The following is a 17295-nucleotide window of genomic DNA, read 5'->3' as shown; positions in this document are numbered from 1 at the left end:
CAAGACCTGAGCTGAGATCAAGAGTTGGACGTTTAACCAACTAAGCTACCCAGGCACCCTCCCCCCACTTTGCCCATTTTGAAAATAAGATTATTTGCTTTTTTGTTATTGAGTTGTTTGAGTTCCTTATATATTTTGTATATTGCCCCTTATCAGATAGATGGTTTGCAAATATTGTCTACCATTCTATAGATTGCGTTTTCATTTTGTTGATTATTCCTTTTGCTGTGCAGAAATTTTTTAGTTTGATGTGGTCCCAGTTAGTAATGTTTGTTTTTGTTGCTTGTGCTTTGGTGTCATATCCAAAAAATCATTGCCAAGACGAATGTCTAAGTGCTTTCTATTTCTTTTAGGAGTGTTACAGTTTCAGTTTCTTATAGTTAAGTCTTTAATCCATTTCAAATTAACGCTTATGAGTGGTGTAAGATAGGGGGTCCAGTTTCATTCTTTTACATGTGAACATCCAGTTTTCCCAATACAATTTATGGAAGAGACTATCCTATTGAATATTCTTGGCTCCTTTGTCACATATTAGTTGACTCTATATGCATGGGTTTATTTCTGGGCTTTTGTTTCTGCTCTACTGGCCTTCCCCCCCCCCCCCCACTACTATACTGTTTTGATTGATACTGCTTTGTAACATAGTTTAAAATCAGAAAGAGTGATACCTCAAGATTTACTCTACTTTCTCAAGATTGTTTTGGCTATTCACAGTCTTTTGTGGTTCCATACAAATTTTAGGATTGTTTTCCATTTCTGTGAAAAATGCTGGATTTTGGTAGAGATTGCATTGAATATGTAGATGGCTTTGGGCAGTATGGACACTTTAACAATACTAATTCTTCTAATCTATAAGCACAAAATATCTTTCCACTTGTATCTTCTTCAGTTTCTTTCATCGTATCTTATGGTTTTCAGTATACAGATCTGTAATCTTTTTGGTTGAATTTATTCCTAAGTATCTTATTGTTTTTGATGCTATTATAAACAGGATTGTTTCATTTTCAGATAGTTTGTTATTGGTATATACACACACAACTGATTTTTGTACATTGAATTTGTGTCCTGCAACTTTACTGAATTCATTTACTCTGTTTTTGTTGTTGTTGTTGTTGTTAGAGTCTTTTAAGATTTTTTATAAATGATTTCTTCTGCACACAGAGACAATTTTACCTCTACCTTTCCAATTTGGATGCCTTTAATTTCTTTTTCTTGCCTAATTTTTCCAGCTAGGACTTCTGGTACTATGTTGAATAGAAGTGGTAAGAGTGGGCACCCTTGTCTTGTTTCTGATCTTAGAGAAAAAGCCTTCACCCTTTCACCATTGAGTATGATGTTAGCTGTGGGCTTGTCATATATCACCTTTACTATATTGAGGTACATTCCTTCTATTCACAATTTGTTGAGAGGTTTTTTAATCATGAAAGGATGTTGAATTTTGTTAAATGCTTTTCCTGCATCTATTGAGATGATCATATGATTTTTATCTTTCATTCTATTAATTGGGTTTATTGCATTTATCGATTCCAGTATGTTGAACAGTCCTTACATCTCAGGGACAAGTCCCATTTGATCATGGTGTATGATCCCTTTAATGTGCTGTTGAATTCAGTTTGCCAGTAGTTTGTTGAGAATTCTATATCTCTATTAATCAGGGATATTGGCTTGTAGTTTTCTTACAGTATCCTTATCTGCCTGGCTTTGGTATTGGGTAATACCTCATATAGTGAATCTGAGAGTGTTTCTTCCTCTTCAGTTTTTTATAAGAGTTTGAGAAATACTGCATTAGTTCTTCTTTAGCTGTTTGGTAGAATTCACCAGTGAAATAATGCAATCCTGGGATTTTCTTCATTGGGAGTTGTTTGATTACTGATTCAAACTCCTTACTCATTATTGGTCTGTTCAGATTTTCCATTTCTTCTTGATTGAGTCTTGGTAAATTTTATGTTTGTAGAAACTTATCCATTTCTGCTTGCTTGTCCAATTTATTGGCATATAATTGTTCACGTATCTGTTATGCCCCTTTGTATTTGTATAGTATTGGTGGAAATGTGTCCCTTTTCGTTGATAATTTTATTTATTTGAGTCCCCTCTTTTTCTTGGCTAGTCTAGGTAAAGGTTTGTCAATTTTGTTTATCTTTTTCAAAAACCAACTCTTAGTTTCTATTGATCTTTCCTATTCTTTATTTCTTTTAATAAATTACTATTTTTCTGCCTGCTGCTTACTTTAGGCTTAGCTTATTCTTCTTTTTCTATTCTTTAATGTGTAATATTAGATTGTTTACCTGAGACCTTTCTTTTTAGTACAGACATTTATAGTTATCAACTTTCCTCTTAGAACTGCTTTTGCTTCATTCCATAAGTTTTGGTGTGTTGTGTTTCCATTTAATTTGTGTCAAGATTTTATTTTTCCTTGTGATTTCTTGTTTGGTCTATTAGTTGTTCAGGAATGTGCTGTTTAATTTCCATGTATTTTTTAAACTTTCTAATTTTCTTCCTTATTTTTCATTTAATTTTAGTTTCATATCATTTAATTAAAAGTATTTTTTATTTTGAGAGAGCAAGATCTCATGCATGAGCAGGGGAGGGACAGAGAGAGAGTTGGAGAGAGAGAGAATCCTAAGTAGGCTCCATGCTGTCAGCACAGAGCCCAATGTGGGGCTGGATCTCATTAACCTCAAGATCATGACCTGAGCTGAAATCAAGAGTTGGACACTTAACCAACTAAGCCACCAAGGTGCCCAAGTTTCGTATCGTTGTGATTGGAAAAGATACTTGATATAATTTGTACTTGAATTTGTTGAGACTTGTTTTGTGGCCTAACATATTATCTGTCCTGGAGGAATGTTCCATGCTCATGAGAAGATTGTGTATTCTATAGCCAGACCTCTTAGCATGGATCAAGACCCCGATTTCTTTCATTTTTTTCAATTTCATTTCCTATTACTCTGATACTTAACACTATATTCAGCTATCTGGAGCTAGCTTAAATCTCCATGGATGAGCTTTCTTTCCATAAACTTTATATTTCAGTGTAGATTTAGATTTGCAAGAAAGGTGTAAAGATAATATAGAATTCCACTGATGAAATTTCGTATCTCACTCTTGTTTCCTTTTCTGAAGTTATTACCTGCCCGTGTTTGGCAAAAGTCTACTCTTCTTCTAGATTCAATCTTGATTTCTATTCCTGGATTGTGCTGAATTACCCCAAAAGTAGAAAAGACACATGCTCAGTGTCCCATCAAAGCAGGGTGTCAATAGTTAATGAGCCAGGGAATTTAATAAATCCCTCCAAAGGGAGGAAAACCAGAACTTTGTGGTTCTTCCTTAAACTAATTTATGTTCTAGTTAATTTTTAATTACTTGGCTGAACTTTTTGTGCCCCTGGATTGTCAGGAACTCTCTCCTTTGCTTCCATTTTCTTATATACTGTTGTCTACAAATTGGACTGAACTCCCCCAAAATGGCAATGTCAGGAAAAGCAACCAAAAATGCCTGTGGGCTATTGTAGATTTTAAAAGACTAGAGAGAACTGAATACAAGTATGAAACTTAATTGTATCCTGAATGAAAACAAGCCCCAGGTATTTAAAAAAAAAATGGGGGGGGGGGAGAATGGACAACTTTAAATATTAGATGATATTATTGAATAATTAATTTTCTTAGGTGCCTTAACGGTATTTTGGTGATATAGAGGATGTCCTTCTTAGGAAATGCATGCTAAGATATTCTTGATGTCTGCAATTTAATTTCAAATGATTCAGTGAGAATAAAAGTGCTTGTGCACCTTGAAGGGGAGAGAGAGAGAGAGATGAAGGAAGAAAATGTGGCAACATGTTGACACTTATTGCATCAAGGCGATGGCCATTATTCTTACCAAAAAAAAGTGTGTGTGAACAGTCTGTCTTGCCCATTGGACTAACGTGGTTAGATTAGGTTAGGTTAGGTTAGGGCCCATCTTATGTCAGGAGCGTTCTAGCAGCTCGATAACTTCAACTGCTCCAAAATAAAGCAAACAAACAAACAAATAATTGTAATTCTTTTTGTCACATCCCCTTCCTTCCTTTACTGCTCGCCTTCCTTGATTCCTCTGAGACCCAGACAACTGGGAGAGACTGCTGTCCCTCGGCGCTCTCCGTAGATAAGCGAACCCTCATTGGCTGGGCGCGCCCACGTCTTAGTGCTGTGCCGCCGCGTTTTTCCAGGAGTACGGGTTCAGGGTCCGTTTTCGGTGGTCGCCCCGACTCAGGCTGTTGGCACAAATGGCTCAGAAACCGCTGCGCCTGTGAGTGACCACAGATCAGATCAGAACCGTGCGCGCGCGCCTGTGTGTGTGTGTGTGTGTGTGTGTGTGTGTGTGCGCGCGCGCGCGCGCGCGTCTGCTCCCTGGGTCTTTCTCGTGACTGGAAGGGAGGAGGAAAAGGCGGGGGTGGGAGGGTGGTGGCGGCTGGTGAGCTCCGATCACGTCTTTGCCTGGCTGGGGCCGGTCTCCTCGCTTCCGAGAGGAGGCTGTCCTGGCGACCCAGGCTAGGAGAGGCGGAAACTGCCAGCGTTAGGTCTCCTCCATCTTAGGCCGCCCTGGCCTCTGACACATTTACACTTCACTTCTCCCCACAGCCCATTTATTAACGAAAACTCCTAGGCGTGGGGCCCATCGGTGGGTCCTGGTCAGTTACGAATAGACTAGATAGATAGGGCTCGTGCCCTGGCACACTTTTTTGCGAGGAGGCGCTGGGGTGAAGAGTGTACATCGATCCATCCATCCATTCATCCACTCAACAAATATTTATTGAACAATTACAGTATGCCAGGCACTGTGCTAGACGTTGCACAGATGGAGTTCCTGCCTTAATGGAGCCTAGAGTTTTGAGCTAATATTAATCAGAGTATCCAGATTAATGTATAATTACGGTCTATAAAAGGAAGAGAAACTTCACGGTTGTGGGAGGGAGTACAATAGGGGTATTTGGCCTATTGTGAGGAATCAGGGGAGGGAGGATTGAGCGTTGGTTAATATTTTTGTCTTTATCCTAAAGTCATTGAAATGTTTAAGAACTCCTTGGCGGGATCATATTTTTGTTTTGGAAAGCGATTCTGGCCGCAGTGTAAGAACAAATCAGAGCCAAAGAAGAAGACAGCGAGGATTAGCTAGAGTGATAGCAGAAGAAAAGTGCAGGGATTCAAGGCTTATCAAGGAGATGAGATTAACAGGGTTTGGAGAAGGTTTGGCTGTGAGAAAGAGGCGGCACTGTGAGGTCCTACATTTCTGCCCTTCAGCAGGATAGAAAACACTGGAAAAGGGCCCCGGTAGTGGGGTTCTCTTAATGTTTTTGAGGAAAGAACATTAAACTGTTGGCTTTATATAGGTTGGTTAGGAAGAAGAGATGGCATTAGAGGAAATCAACGTAAGCATGCTACTTACTTTGTACTAGATTCATTCGATCTCTCTCTGATTCTGCCTCTTTTCTATCACAGGACTCTTGGTTGCTCTGCCTTGGAGTGTCCTGCATTCCTCTTCCTCCCTCATTTCCCACCCTACTTCACCATTCAAATTGTGTTCAGGTGTTCAGAATTCTAAATTTTTCATCTGTTTCTGTCCTTTTCGTCTTCATTAAGTTTTGCCCTTTTTGGTGATATTCTTGCTTGTAATCACTTGTTCCTCCAGACCATCCTTCACTCTGTTACTCAAATGAACTTTCTGAAACGTGTCATTACCCAGCTTGAAAACGTTCAGTGATGGGGTGCCTGGATGCCTCAGTCAGTTAAGCGTCCGACTCTTAGTTTCAGCTCAGGTAATGATCTCACAGTTCATGGGCTTGAGCCCTGCATCGGGCTCTGTGCTGACATCATGGAGCCTGCGTGGAATTCTCTCCCTCTGTCTCTGCCCCTCCCCTGCTTGCTCTCCAGCTCTCAAAATAAATATAAATAAACTAAAAAAAAAAAAAAAAATGTTAAGTGATATGGACATACCAGAAAGACGTACTGACAAAACAATAAGAACTATATTTCAGAATGAGTTCAAAGGCATTAAAAAATGGTATGAGAAATAGAAAAACTTAAGTCAGAATTACAAAAACTAGAAATGAGATGATAGAACAAGTTACGTCACAATTTAAGGCCAGTTCTTCTTTATAAACTTCAGCTCTTGCCACTTTCTACCTTTCTGCCCCTTAACACTTTATGCATGCCTCCTGCTGTAGCCGTTTTCATACAAATTTGTATCAGAGTATCTCCCTTTCCCTGATTGTCAACTTTGAGGTTTGAACTGAGTCTTTCTCCTCTTTGTACTCCTAACATGATCTTAGCACAGTTCTGGGCATATTGCACTTACCATATTGCAGGTGTTCAGTATATGGTTGTTGAATGGATGATTGATAGTAACAGTGGAAAGGAAGAGCTGGAATGAATATGAAAGATGTTTGGAAAAGGGAATTGATGAGACTTGATGACTGGATGGGGGACTTGTGACTCTTGGTGACCCAGTTGGTGATAAAGCCATCCACAAAGCTTGGGAAGTGAGGAGAAGAAGCTGGTTCAGTTTTGGAGGAGGTGAAGCTAACTTTTAGATGTGATGGGTTGAAGGTTTTGGTGACCTTTAGGTGGAACTGCCCACTGGTCAGTAATAGTTCACATGCACTGAACCTCTCTGGTAACCTCTGGTAACCCAGAGACTGAACCTCTGGTAACCCAGAGACTGGGTCACATATCTGCCTGATCCAGAAAGACTAACATGTTACAAACCCAGCTGGCCCATTCAAGTTTCCTCAATTGCCGTAACATTTGTCTCGTTTGCAGCTTGGCTTGTGGAGATGTTGAAGGAAAGTTTGATGTTTTATTCAATAGAGTTCGAGCAATTCAGAAGAAAAGTGGAAACTTTGACGTAAGACATTCCCTTTTACTGAATCTAATTTTACTGTTATAGTCAAACATAGTAAAATAAAGTGTGGACTTCTTTTTTCATTTCTCGATTGAACACATACTCTCCCTTTTTGGTTAGATTAAGTTCCTTTCGTGAGCACAGGAACTTAGTAGCTACAGAATGATAGGGAAAGGGAGACGTCTTTACCTTTTTATACTTTTTGAATTTTTTAATACTCCCCCCCCCTTAATACTTTTTATACTTGTTACTTTCTTACTACCCACAAAACTGAAAACAGATGAGCAAAACGTTCCTAGGTGATTCTAATCACTGGGTTTGGGAATCGCAGATAATATTTCCTGAGGGTATGGTATGGATTAAGTCAGATAACATGTGCAGATGCTTCACAGACCGAAGAGTCTTATCTAAATGTTACATGGGATTGCCAACTAGACTGCAGACCCCTAGCATACAGAAGAGTATTCTGGGTGTGGCGATAATCTATTCATGGGGTTAAAGATTGAGTAAAGATAACAGGCAAGAAATGTGTTTTTTGTACCCTGTATCTTCCCAGGGTATCTAATACTTAAAAATTTGTATTTGGAGAGAGACTCGTGGAAGTAGATTTCTCCATCTTTCCCTGACCCCCTCTTCCCCATCCCTAATTTGAATTGGATAGCCAGTGAGCCAAAATTTATTAATTTATAGATTCAAATTAACTTCTGCAATTGCTGCTAAAGAATTATGTGTTGAGATTCTGCAGACTGATTAAGGAAAAAAAAAAAACCTAGCGTGAGGCCATTAAGTAGGATAATTAGCTGAATTATGTTAACTATCAATTATGTACTATTTGATAAAAAAAAATCTCATATATCTGTTTAAAAAACTCATTTTAGCTGCTGTTGTGTGTAGGAAATTTCTTTGGCTCCACTCCAGATGCTGAATGGGAGGAGTATAAAACTGGCATCAAGAAAGGTATAGAAATTATTTTTATTTAACAAATGAGTTCTAACAAAGCTTTAAAGTTACACAGTTCTTGATGGGTTGTTTTTCACATGTAGTAGTTATTTAAGAATTTCCCTCTGAGCTCCACGTTGAGCTGGGAAGGATGCCTGTGCATCTAAATGTTCACATTTTGGGGGCGCCTGGGTGGCTCAGTCATTTGAGTGTCCAACTCTTAATTTTGACTCAGGTCATGATCCCAGGGTTGTGGGATTGAGCCCTGTGTCAAACTACGCACTGAGCATGGAACCTGCTTAAGATTCTCTCTCGGGGTGCATGGGTGGCTCAGTTGGTTAAGTGACCTGCTCTTGATTTCAGCTCAGGTCATGCTCTCACAGTTCATGAGATCGAGCCCGCAAGTCAGGCTCTGGGCTTACAGTGCAGAGCCTACTTTGGATTCTCTCTCTCTTTCTGTCCCTCTCCTCTCCTCTCCTCTCCTCTCCTCTCCTCTTCTCTCCTCTCCTCCCCTCCCCTCCCCTCCCCTCCCCTCCCCTCCCCTCCCCTCCCCTCCCCTCCCCTCTCTTCATGCAGGCATGCAGCATACTCTATCGAAATAAATATTTTTAAGAGAAAAGATTCTGTCTCTCTCTCTCTCCCTCTGCCCCTCTCTCCTGCTTGTGCATGCTCGCTGGCTCTCTCTCTCTCTGTCTCTCAAATAAAAATAAAGTTTTTAAAAATGTTCACATTTTGAGTTTGGGTGGATTTGGTTTAAAGAAATAATTCTCTTCTAAGGCAGGAATTGAAGAAATGGACCATATGTGTCCTTTTCTTTTTCTAGTTTGAGTGTTTCTTTTCTTTCTTTCTTTCTTTCTTTCTTTCTTTCTTTCTTTCTTTCTTTCTTTCTTTCTTTCTTTCTTTCCTTCTTTTATGAAGCTCTTTAGGGATTTGTGTTTTCCTTATTCTACATTAACCATTCTCTTTAAGATGTCACTTCATCAACCTAGTGACACTAATAGGCCATAGGTTGGGTAGGATATGTTCCACAGATAGGATTGCAGACTCCTTACTTTTGCTGTGATAATTTTTTCTGTGGGGAAATACTTCTCAAATTCCAAATCAGATCTGGTAACTATATGGTGTCATGTCTGTTTCTCTCACTAGCTCCTATTCAGACATATGTGCTGGGTGCTAATAACCAGGAAACAGTAAAATATTTCCAAGATGCTGATGGGTGTGAATTAGCTGAAAACATTACTTATCTGGGTAAGTTCATATTTTTTGTGTTTGTAATGAATATAATAAAGTGTCCCCAGGAATTAGTCTCCTGGGAAATTTGTGGCGGAATTCTTCTGTCATTACTGCTGAGAAAATGGGGTTCTTTCCCCAAATCTGTGTCTATACCCTTAAGACTCTGACATTTTTTTCTTTGTAGTCTCTCCCACCTCCTCCCAATCTCCTTGTACTCCCACAACCCAATATATACTTGTGTGGCCAACTAGAGGAATAAACTACTTGACTGTGCTATAGGGACTACTTAGGGTATAAATTATGTTGAAAAAAATTCCATGTATGTTGTCTCACCATGTAACATTGCTAGATATATACAACTTGTTTATTAGGATCCTCACTAGCTGTAGCTCTGTGTCTCATTAAACTTTTGGTGCTGATTTTAAGTTTTCAGTACTGATCCTCACATTTTTCACTCCTTTTGTCCTTTCTCTGGTTCTTGGTCCACTTTTTAATTTTGGGTTAAAGTCGTTCCCTTTTGACCCTCCTGAATCTCTTTTAGTGATTCTTTTCATGCCTGGCCATTTAAAAAAGCACTGTCAGATTTTGTTTTTGCTTTCCCCTCACCTGCTGTCAGTCTATGACTTCTTGGATCATTCAACTTATTTTTTCCTAAAATGACTCCACTGCTCTTCACAGTTCTTTTTTCTTGGTCTCTTACTTCTCTGGAAAGCTTCTACATTTCCTTTGCTGTAAGTGTCCTCCCCATCCTTCCCCACCATAGTCCATCTTGACCTTTATTCTCTACGTCTGGCTGTGGCCCTCATGTACACAATCTTATCTTGCTTCAATCATATGGGGCTCCTTTAGGCAAAAACTTGAGGGACGGATTTTTTGTTGTTGTTGTTGTTTTTAACCACTGTTGCAAGGTACACATTTTGAAATCCTTTTGTTGTAGGTGTTAGCATAGGCCTGAACTTGTGGCAGCTCTCAACAGTAGTTATTAGATTTGGATTAAGACCCCTGCTGTAGGTATTTATGGCAGCCATTTAACACATGAATTTAGTGCCAGGAGTGGAAAGAGCATGGAGGTACTGGGTTATTTCTGTGAAAGAGATTTTTTGAGGTCCAGTAGGAGGAGCAAACAATGAACTTGATAGTGAACATGTGGTAGTGAGCTTGAAGTGTTGGCAGTACATCCAACATGTCATTGGAAGTGATCTTTCTAGAGTATATCAACAAGGTCAGTGTGGAAAAATAGGTTTTGGGGAGTTGGTCCCTTAAAGATGGAAAACAAAGCTGAGAAGGATCAAATTGTTTCAGGGGAAAATAAAATGAGAAGGAAAGCACCACGCTGTGGTGGGGGTATATATCTTCATCTAGGCAGCAGGCAGGATCGCTGAAAGCGATTAGAGCAGTGTTTGGGGAGGTAAAGATATTGTCAAGTTCATAGACTCTAAGTGAAGAGAGACTGATTTGGGAGGAGAGACCATTGACAGTTACAGGGTGATTCATGACCTTTCCGAGAATGGTGGGAGATGGAAACCAGAGTACAGTGGGTTCAGGAACTAAGAGGTAAAGCACTTAGCATGGTCTGCTCTTTTGAGAAATTGGAAACAGAAGAGAAAGGAGTTTTCAGTTAGTGTGTGAGTTCTTTTATTAGTTTTTTATTAGTGTGTGTGTTCCTTTATCAGTTAGTATGTATGTTAATTGGCATGTTCCTTTAGTAATTAGTATGTCTATTAGTATGTTTAATACTTTATTCTTTTCTGAGTGGAAAGAGCCAGCTGAGAAGAGGAGACTGAGTAGGTGAAAGGAAGGTGAAAATTGACAGAGCAAGGTCTTGAAGGCAGCAGGAAGAAACAGGATCAAGGGCCCAAGCCAGGAATAAATTTAAAAAAGGGTAGAGTCTCAAGTTTTTCCCAGTTGCTCTTTCCAGATGTTTTCCATCCATTGGAAGCGGCTGCCTGCATGAAGAGTATGTGTATTCTAGACTGAACTTTCCTCAGAACTGCAGTTCCTTTTTCTTATTATGTCTCTCTGGGTCCAAGTGTCTGGGTTTCTTTCTTTTCCTTTTTTTCTTTTTTTTCTTTTAAAGTTTATTTATTTATTTTGAGAGAGAGACAGTTTGAGTGGGGGAGGAGCAGAGAGAGAGAGAATCCCAAATAGGCTCTGCACTGTTGGTGCAGAGCCCCATGCAGGGTTCAAACTCATGAACTATGAGATCATGATCTGAGCTGAAATCAAGAGTCAGGTACTTAACTGACTGAGCCATCCGGGTGCCCCTCTTTTTTTTTTTTTTTTTTTTAATGTTTATTTATTTTGAGAGAGATAGTGAGAATGAGGGGTGGGGCAGAGAGAGAGGGAGAGAGAGAATCCCGAGAAGGCTCTGCACTGTCAGTGCAGAGCCCGATGCGAGGCTCGATCCCAGGAACTGTGAGATAATGACCTGAGCCGAAATCAGGAGTCGGACGCTTAACTGACTGAGCCACCCAGGCACCCCTGGGTTTCTTTTAATCCATGTAGAATCTCTTCCAGAAGACAGGAAGGCTTTTTCTTAATCACTGCTTCCCAACTTTTTTCATTTGTAAGGCATCTGGGGTAAACAGACTGGCCCATGGGCTCCAGTGGCCTCCACATAAGGGCTGCTGTCCCTGAACAGGAACACAGTTGTAGCCATCCACCACTGAGACCCTGCAGCCAGAAGAGGGACTCTAGAAGAGTCTGTGCTTATTTAGACATGCAGAATGGCAGGGAGGTAGGCAAGTCATGGCGGGGAGAGAGATTCATCACCATAATAACATTTCTGCAGTTTTGACTAAAACTTGTCCATTTTTCTTTGAACCCAGGTCGTAAAGGTATCTTCACTGGAAGCTCGGGGCTGCAGATTGTGTACCTCAGTGGGACAGAGTCCGTAGATGAGCCAGTCCCAGGTTACAGTTTTAGTCCCAAGGATGTGTCTTCCCTGAGGACAATGCTGTGTTCAACATCCCAGTTTAAGGGTGTTGATATCTTGCTCACATCCCCATGGCCCAAGTATGTGGGGAACTTTGGGAATTCTTCTGTGAGTAGTGCTTGTTCAGTTGGAATTTCTGTAAGCAAATTGCACTGGCTTATTTTGGGCTCTTTTTGCTCTTTATATTGAATATTTCAGCTCTTAGGACCTTTCAGTAGAAATTTTTTGTAAATTGTTTCAGGATACTTAAAAGTATATCAATTAACCCAAGCAAAAACTTTAAAACAGATTGATCTTATGAAAGCACCATTCACAGATGAGATTGCTAAAATTCTAATTATAAGTGAGTTATTCTTTAAATTATGTTCTCTGCATCAAGCGCCTTCTTTCAAGCTTCCTCTTAATGTGTTTTGAGGGATTACTAATTTTTAGTTAAAAGATTTACAGCTAGTGGCAGCTCTTTAGTTGTATCCCCCCTCTCCTCCCCACATTCCATTGCACATTGTAGTATTTTGGCTTTTAAAATATGTTTTTATTTCCTAGTTTAAATTTTTCCTAGTTTAAATTTTTTTAACTAGTTTAAATTTAACTAGTTTAAATTTAACTAGTTTAATTTAACTAGTTTTTTCCTAGTTTAAATTTTATTTATTTTTGAGAGAGAGAGAGAAAGGGGTGGGGGGAGGGGCAGAGAGAGAAGGAGAGAGAGAGTCCCAAGTAGGTTCCATCCTTCACACCAAACCTAACATAGGGTTCAAAGCCACAACCGGGAGATCATGACTTAAGCCAAAATCAAGAGTTGACACTCAACTGACTTAGCCATTCAGGCACACTTCAAAATATTTTTTTTAATGGAATCATTATGAGATCAAAGATCGTTGATCTAAAGATGGGAAAAGAAATGTTGAAAACTTGTTATTTCTCTAATGTGAAAGCCTTAATGTTGGGATGCATTGGAGCTCACCATTGCATTTGATCTTAATATTTTAATAAACAGTCTAAAAGAGGATGTGTATCAGATTGGGGAGTGACCACCATCACATTGGTGGAAATAAGCCTAAGGAAGATCTTGAAAGGTTGTATATGAGGGCAGAAAGCATCAGCTGAGTTTCAGTGAAGGGAAACCTAAGAATGCATTTAGAGACAAGTATCAATTAGTAGATGCAGAGTTATCGGTAATGATCCAGGAAAAGATCTTGTAGACCACTCTCTGCCAACTTCACGATGTGTCTGGACCAAAATAGCCAACAAGATACCAGGCCTTGTCAGGGGTGGGGTGTTGAAAGGAAAAGGGACGGTGCTGTCTTCCCCTGCCATCAATCCATGGCTGTTTTCATCTAGAATTCAAGGGGCAGTGCTGGTTGCAGTGAGAAGGTACGGCAAAGCTAGGGAAGATAGGAGGAGGACTAAGTTGCCGGTGGAAGGGAGGAAGACACGTATAATACTCTGTGAGGAAGGATGGGAAAAATGAGGCCCCTTCATTTTGGGGGTGCTAACCAAAGGATTTGATTAAAGTTTATAAAAGACTACATATGATCTTTATAGGGGAGAAAACAATACAGTTTATCAGTCTCTGAGATACTACGACTAACCTCGAGGCTGATTCCCTGCACTTCAGCAGAAACTTGAAGGAAGTGAGCATAAGAAAAAGGAATTTCTTGCTTTACTTAGTAGAAAACTAATTTTGGTAATTTCTTTATTTGCAGCTAATACCTTCTCTTAAGTTCAAGAGTAATATGAATGAGACATCACATAATTTGTTGTTAATGAAAGCTAGGGATGTTTGGGGAATAAAGTTGATATTTTTGATGAACTTTATGTTACAAACTTTGACCAGGGTGTGGTTGTGCCTTCCACAAACCACACCTTTCTTGACTGAAGCAAAATAAAGGATTGCATGCTTATGTCATGAGGTCATTGAATATTCCATTCCAGATGTTCTGTGGATCCTAAGGACCCTGGAAGCTAGCTTTTAATTTTTATTTTTTTGCATTGACTCTGAATGTCTGCATTGTCAGAACTATGGATGTGTAACAACGCAGATTATAGAAGCATAGTCTGTGGGCTCCAGAGAGAGAGCTTGCTTTCCAAAAAGATTAGAATAAACCCTGTTTTGGGTATTAGTATGGAGGGCTCACCTTACCTTTTAACCCCTGCTTCCTGCAGTTGTCCTCTCTGCACTTAACAATAGCCTGCTTCCTCTTCTGTGTTTGAGGTTTCTCTGATTGCCACAAGTTGTGGCTATTACTCTCCAAATCCTACTGCCTACATTTGTATCGACATAAAAATTTCAAAGACATTTAAATTGTCCTATTTCTTTGCATTTCTTGATAACTCCTAGGTCTGTTATGATAACTGAGTTTCTTTTTCCTAGGGAGAAGTGGATACCAAAAAATGTGGCTCTGCTTTGATCTCCGGTCTTGCCACAGACTTGAAACCAAGATACCATTTTGCTGCTTTGGAAAAGACCTATTATGAGAGACTTCCCTATCGGTGAGTAGCATTTCATTATTTTGGCTTTTTGAAGAATTTGCCTTGGATCTTCTATGGGAACTTCTCTTGTTCGTTTTAGCCATGTAACATCTTCGTTCCTTTTGGTTACTCAGGCACCGAAGTGAGTGGCTCTCAAATTACTCAGCTTTTCTGAGTTTGTTTCCTAATTAGAAATACAAGGGATTGGACTGTATACAGCCCCTTAACAGTTTGAGCGTCTGAAGTAATAATACTGTTATCATAGTATTAATCATCACTGCTTTATGTAGCACAGCACATTAGGTCAAACCGGTACTCCTTGTACAGTCTTGAAAACTCATTTCTCAGCATAAGCATGTCAGCAGTATTTCAGTTTAAGAATCAAGAATTTGTATCAGTTTGTTTTTTGCTTTTTCATAGTTTGAGTTTGGAGGTGGGTTTTTTTTTTTTTTAATGTTTATTTTGAGAGAGAGAAGAGTGTGTGTGAGAGAGGGGGAGGGGCAGAGAGAGAGGGAGAAAGAGAGAATCCCAAGCAGGCTTCGTACTGTCAGTGCAGAGCCCAATGCAAGACTCAGTCTCACCAACTGTGAAATCATGATCTGAGCTGAAGCCAGAAGTCTGATGCTTAACCCAACTGAGCCACCCAGGGGCCCCTGGAAGTGGAGTTTTTAAAGCATGTCTTACAGAGACCATAAACCAGTGTTTTCTAACGGATAGAATTAAGTTAGCTCTGGATTATCTTCACTGGTAAAGAGCATGGATAATTTCTAAAATAATTTATAAAAACTTTTTTCCTGGGACGACTGGGTGGCTCAGTTGGTTAGGCGTCTGACTCTTGATTTCGGCTCCGGTCATGATCTTGAGGTTTGTGGGATCAAGCCCCACATTGGGCTCCTCACTGACAGCTCAGAGCCTGCTTGGGATTCTCTCCCTCTCTCTCTGCCTCTCCCCCCCCACACACACATGTGCACATTCTCTCTCTGTCATAAAGAAAAAAATAACCTATCCTTTCCCTATAATCTCAAAGCCTAAGATATAATCATAAATAATACAGCCTTTTCTGTTATATCGCCATATAGAAAAGCCTATTGTTTTCTGAAATCATGCACTAAAAACAGAGGTTATCAAGCCTTTCAAAACCTATCCAACTGTTTTTTTTTTTAACCTATCCAACTTTTAAGAATCTGAATACACATTTCCCCGAAAAACATACCAGTGGCCAATAGGCACATGAAAGATGCTCTTGTCATTATCGATTAGGGTAATCCAAATCCAGACCACAGTGAGATACCACTTAACATCCCCTAAGATGGCTACAAGCAAAAAGGCAAGTAATAAGTGTTAGCGAGGATGTGGAAGCATCTGAACCCTGATGCGTTGCTGGTGTCATTGCTGGTGCAGGCGCTTTGCCAAACTGTTGGCAGTTCTTCAAAAGATTTAAATATAGAGTTACTGTCTGACCCAGGAATTCCACTCTTGTTCCAAGTGAAATAAAAACACTAGCCCATGCAATAATTTGTACACAAATGATCATAACAGCTTTATTCATAATAGTCAGAAAGTGGAAACAACCCAAATATCCATCATGTGATGAATGAGTAAAGAAAAAGTGATACATCCATACTTTGGAATGTTATTCAAGAAAAAGGAATGGAATACTGATAGGCTACATGGGTGAACCTTGAAAACACTATGCTAAATCAAAGAAGCCATACACACAGAAGACCGCATATTATATGATTCCACTTATTATAAAATGTCCAGAGTAGGCAAATACATAGAGATAGAAAGTAGAGTTGTGTTTGCCAGGGGCTGGTTGGAGGGAAATGGGAGTGACTGCTAATAGGTACAGGGTTTCTTTTACTGGTGATAAAAGCGTTCTAAAATTAGATTGTGGTGATGGTTGCACAGCTCTGTAAATATGCTAAAAACTATTGAATTATATACTTTAGATGGCTGAATTATATAGTATTTGAATTAGATCTTAATAAAGCTGTTAAAAAAAAAAAAAAGACAAGCCTGTACAAGTTTTCAACCAGAGCAATAACAAAACCCCATAACCAGCACGATACAAATAGTAACATAGGTAAATTTCCACTAACATTTGCACCTGGTATTACAGTCAGTCCATGCTTTGCATTCCTGTGTTGTGGGTGTTATTGTGAGTGTTTTGCTTCCCTTGAGGAACAGTTTATCATCATTAAAACACCATTCAGAGGTAGCAACCTTCATTAGTCATTATTATTTTAAAATAAATGAGGGAAGCATCTTCACAGCTTTTTAGGGGTACTTGCAGTTTCCCTGTAGTATTAGTTTTCTATTGCTGTTGTAAAAATTGTCACACACTTTTGGGGTGCCTGGGTGGCGCAGTCGGTTAAGCCTCCGACTTCAGCCAGGTCACGATCTCGCGGTCCGTGAGTTTGAGCCCCGCGTTGGGCTCTGGGCTGATGGCTCAGAGCCTGGAGCCTGTTTCCAATTCTGTGTCTCCCTCTCTCTCTGCCCCTCCCCCGTTCATGCTCTGTCTCTCTCTGTCCCAAAAATAAATAAACGTTGAAAAAAAAAATTAAAAAAAAAAAAGTGTCACACACTTTGTAGCTTAAAACAATATAGTTTATCATCTTACAGTTCTGTAGGTCAGATGTTTGACCCAGGTTTCACTGGGCTAAACTCAAAGTGTTGGCCAGGTTATGTTCATTTCTGGAGGCTCTACAGGAGAATGGTTTTTTCCCTTCTTAAGCTTGTAGAGATCATCTGTGTTCCATGGCTCATGGCCCCCTTACTCCATCTTAAAGCCAGTAACTGTGGTTGAATGTTGTCACTCTTAACCTTCTGTAGTCCCTCTG

The 17295-nt window shown here is 39.7% G+C and overlaps 1 protein-coding gene across 1 annotated transcript in view; it reads left to right on the top strand.

Moving 5' to 3' along the window:
- Positions 1–2746: 2746 nt before the first annotated feature.
- Positions 2747–17295, top strand: part of CWF19L1 (CWF19 like cell cycle control factor 1) — a 34255-nt gene continuing 19706 nt past the window's right edge. Inside the window, 6 exon segments of the mRNA XM_043597250.1 lie at positions 2747–4284; positions 6795–6879; positions 7755–7833; positions 8962–9063; positions 11877–12091; positions 14355–14473. Of these exon segments, the coding sequence (XP_043453185.1) occupies positions 4262–4284; positions 6795–6879; positions 7755–7833; positions 8962–9063; positions 11877–12091; positions 14355–14473 (623 nt within the window). The 5' untranslated portion in view covers positions 2747–4261.

The sequence above is a fragment of the Prionailurus bengalensis genome, chromosome D2, assembly GCF_016509475.1.
Source record: "Prionailurus bengalensis isolate Pbe53 chromosome D2, Fcat_Pben_1.1_paternal_pri, whole genome shotgun sequence".
Classification (NCBI taxonomy): domain Eukaryota; kingdom Metazoa; phylum Chordata; class Mammalia; order Carnivora; family Felidae; genus Prionailurus; species Prionailurus bengalensis.
Note: the sequence above shows the minus strand (reverse complement) of the source record. Positions and strands in the feature narration are given on the sequence as shown.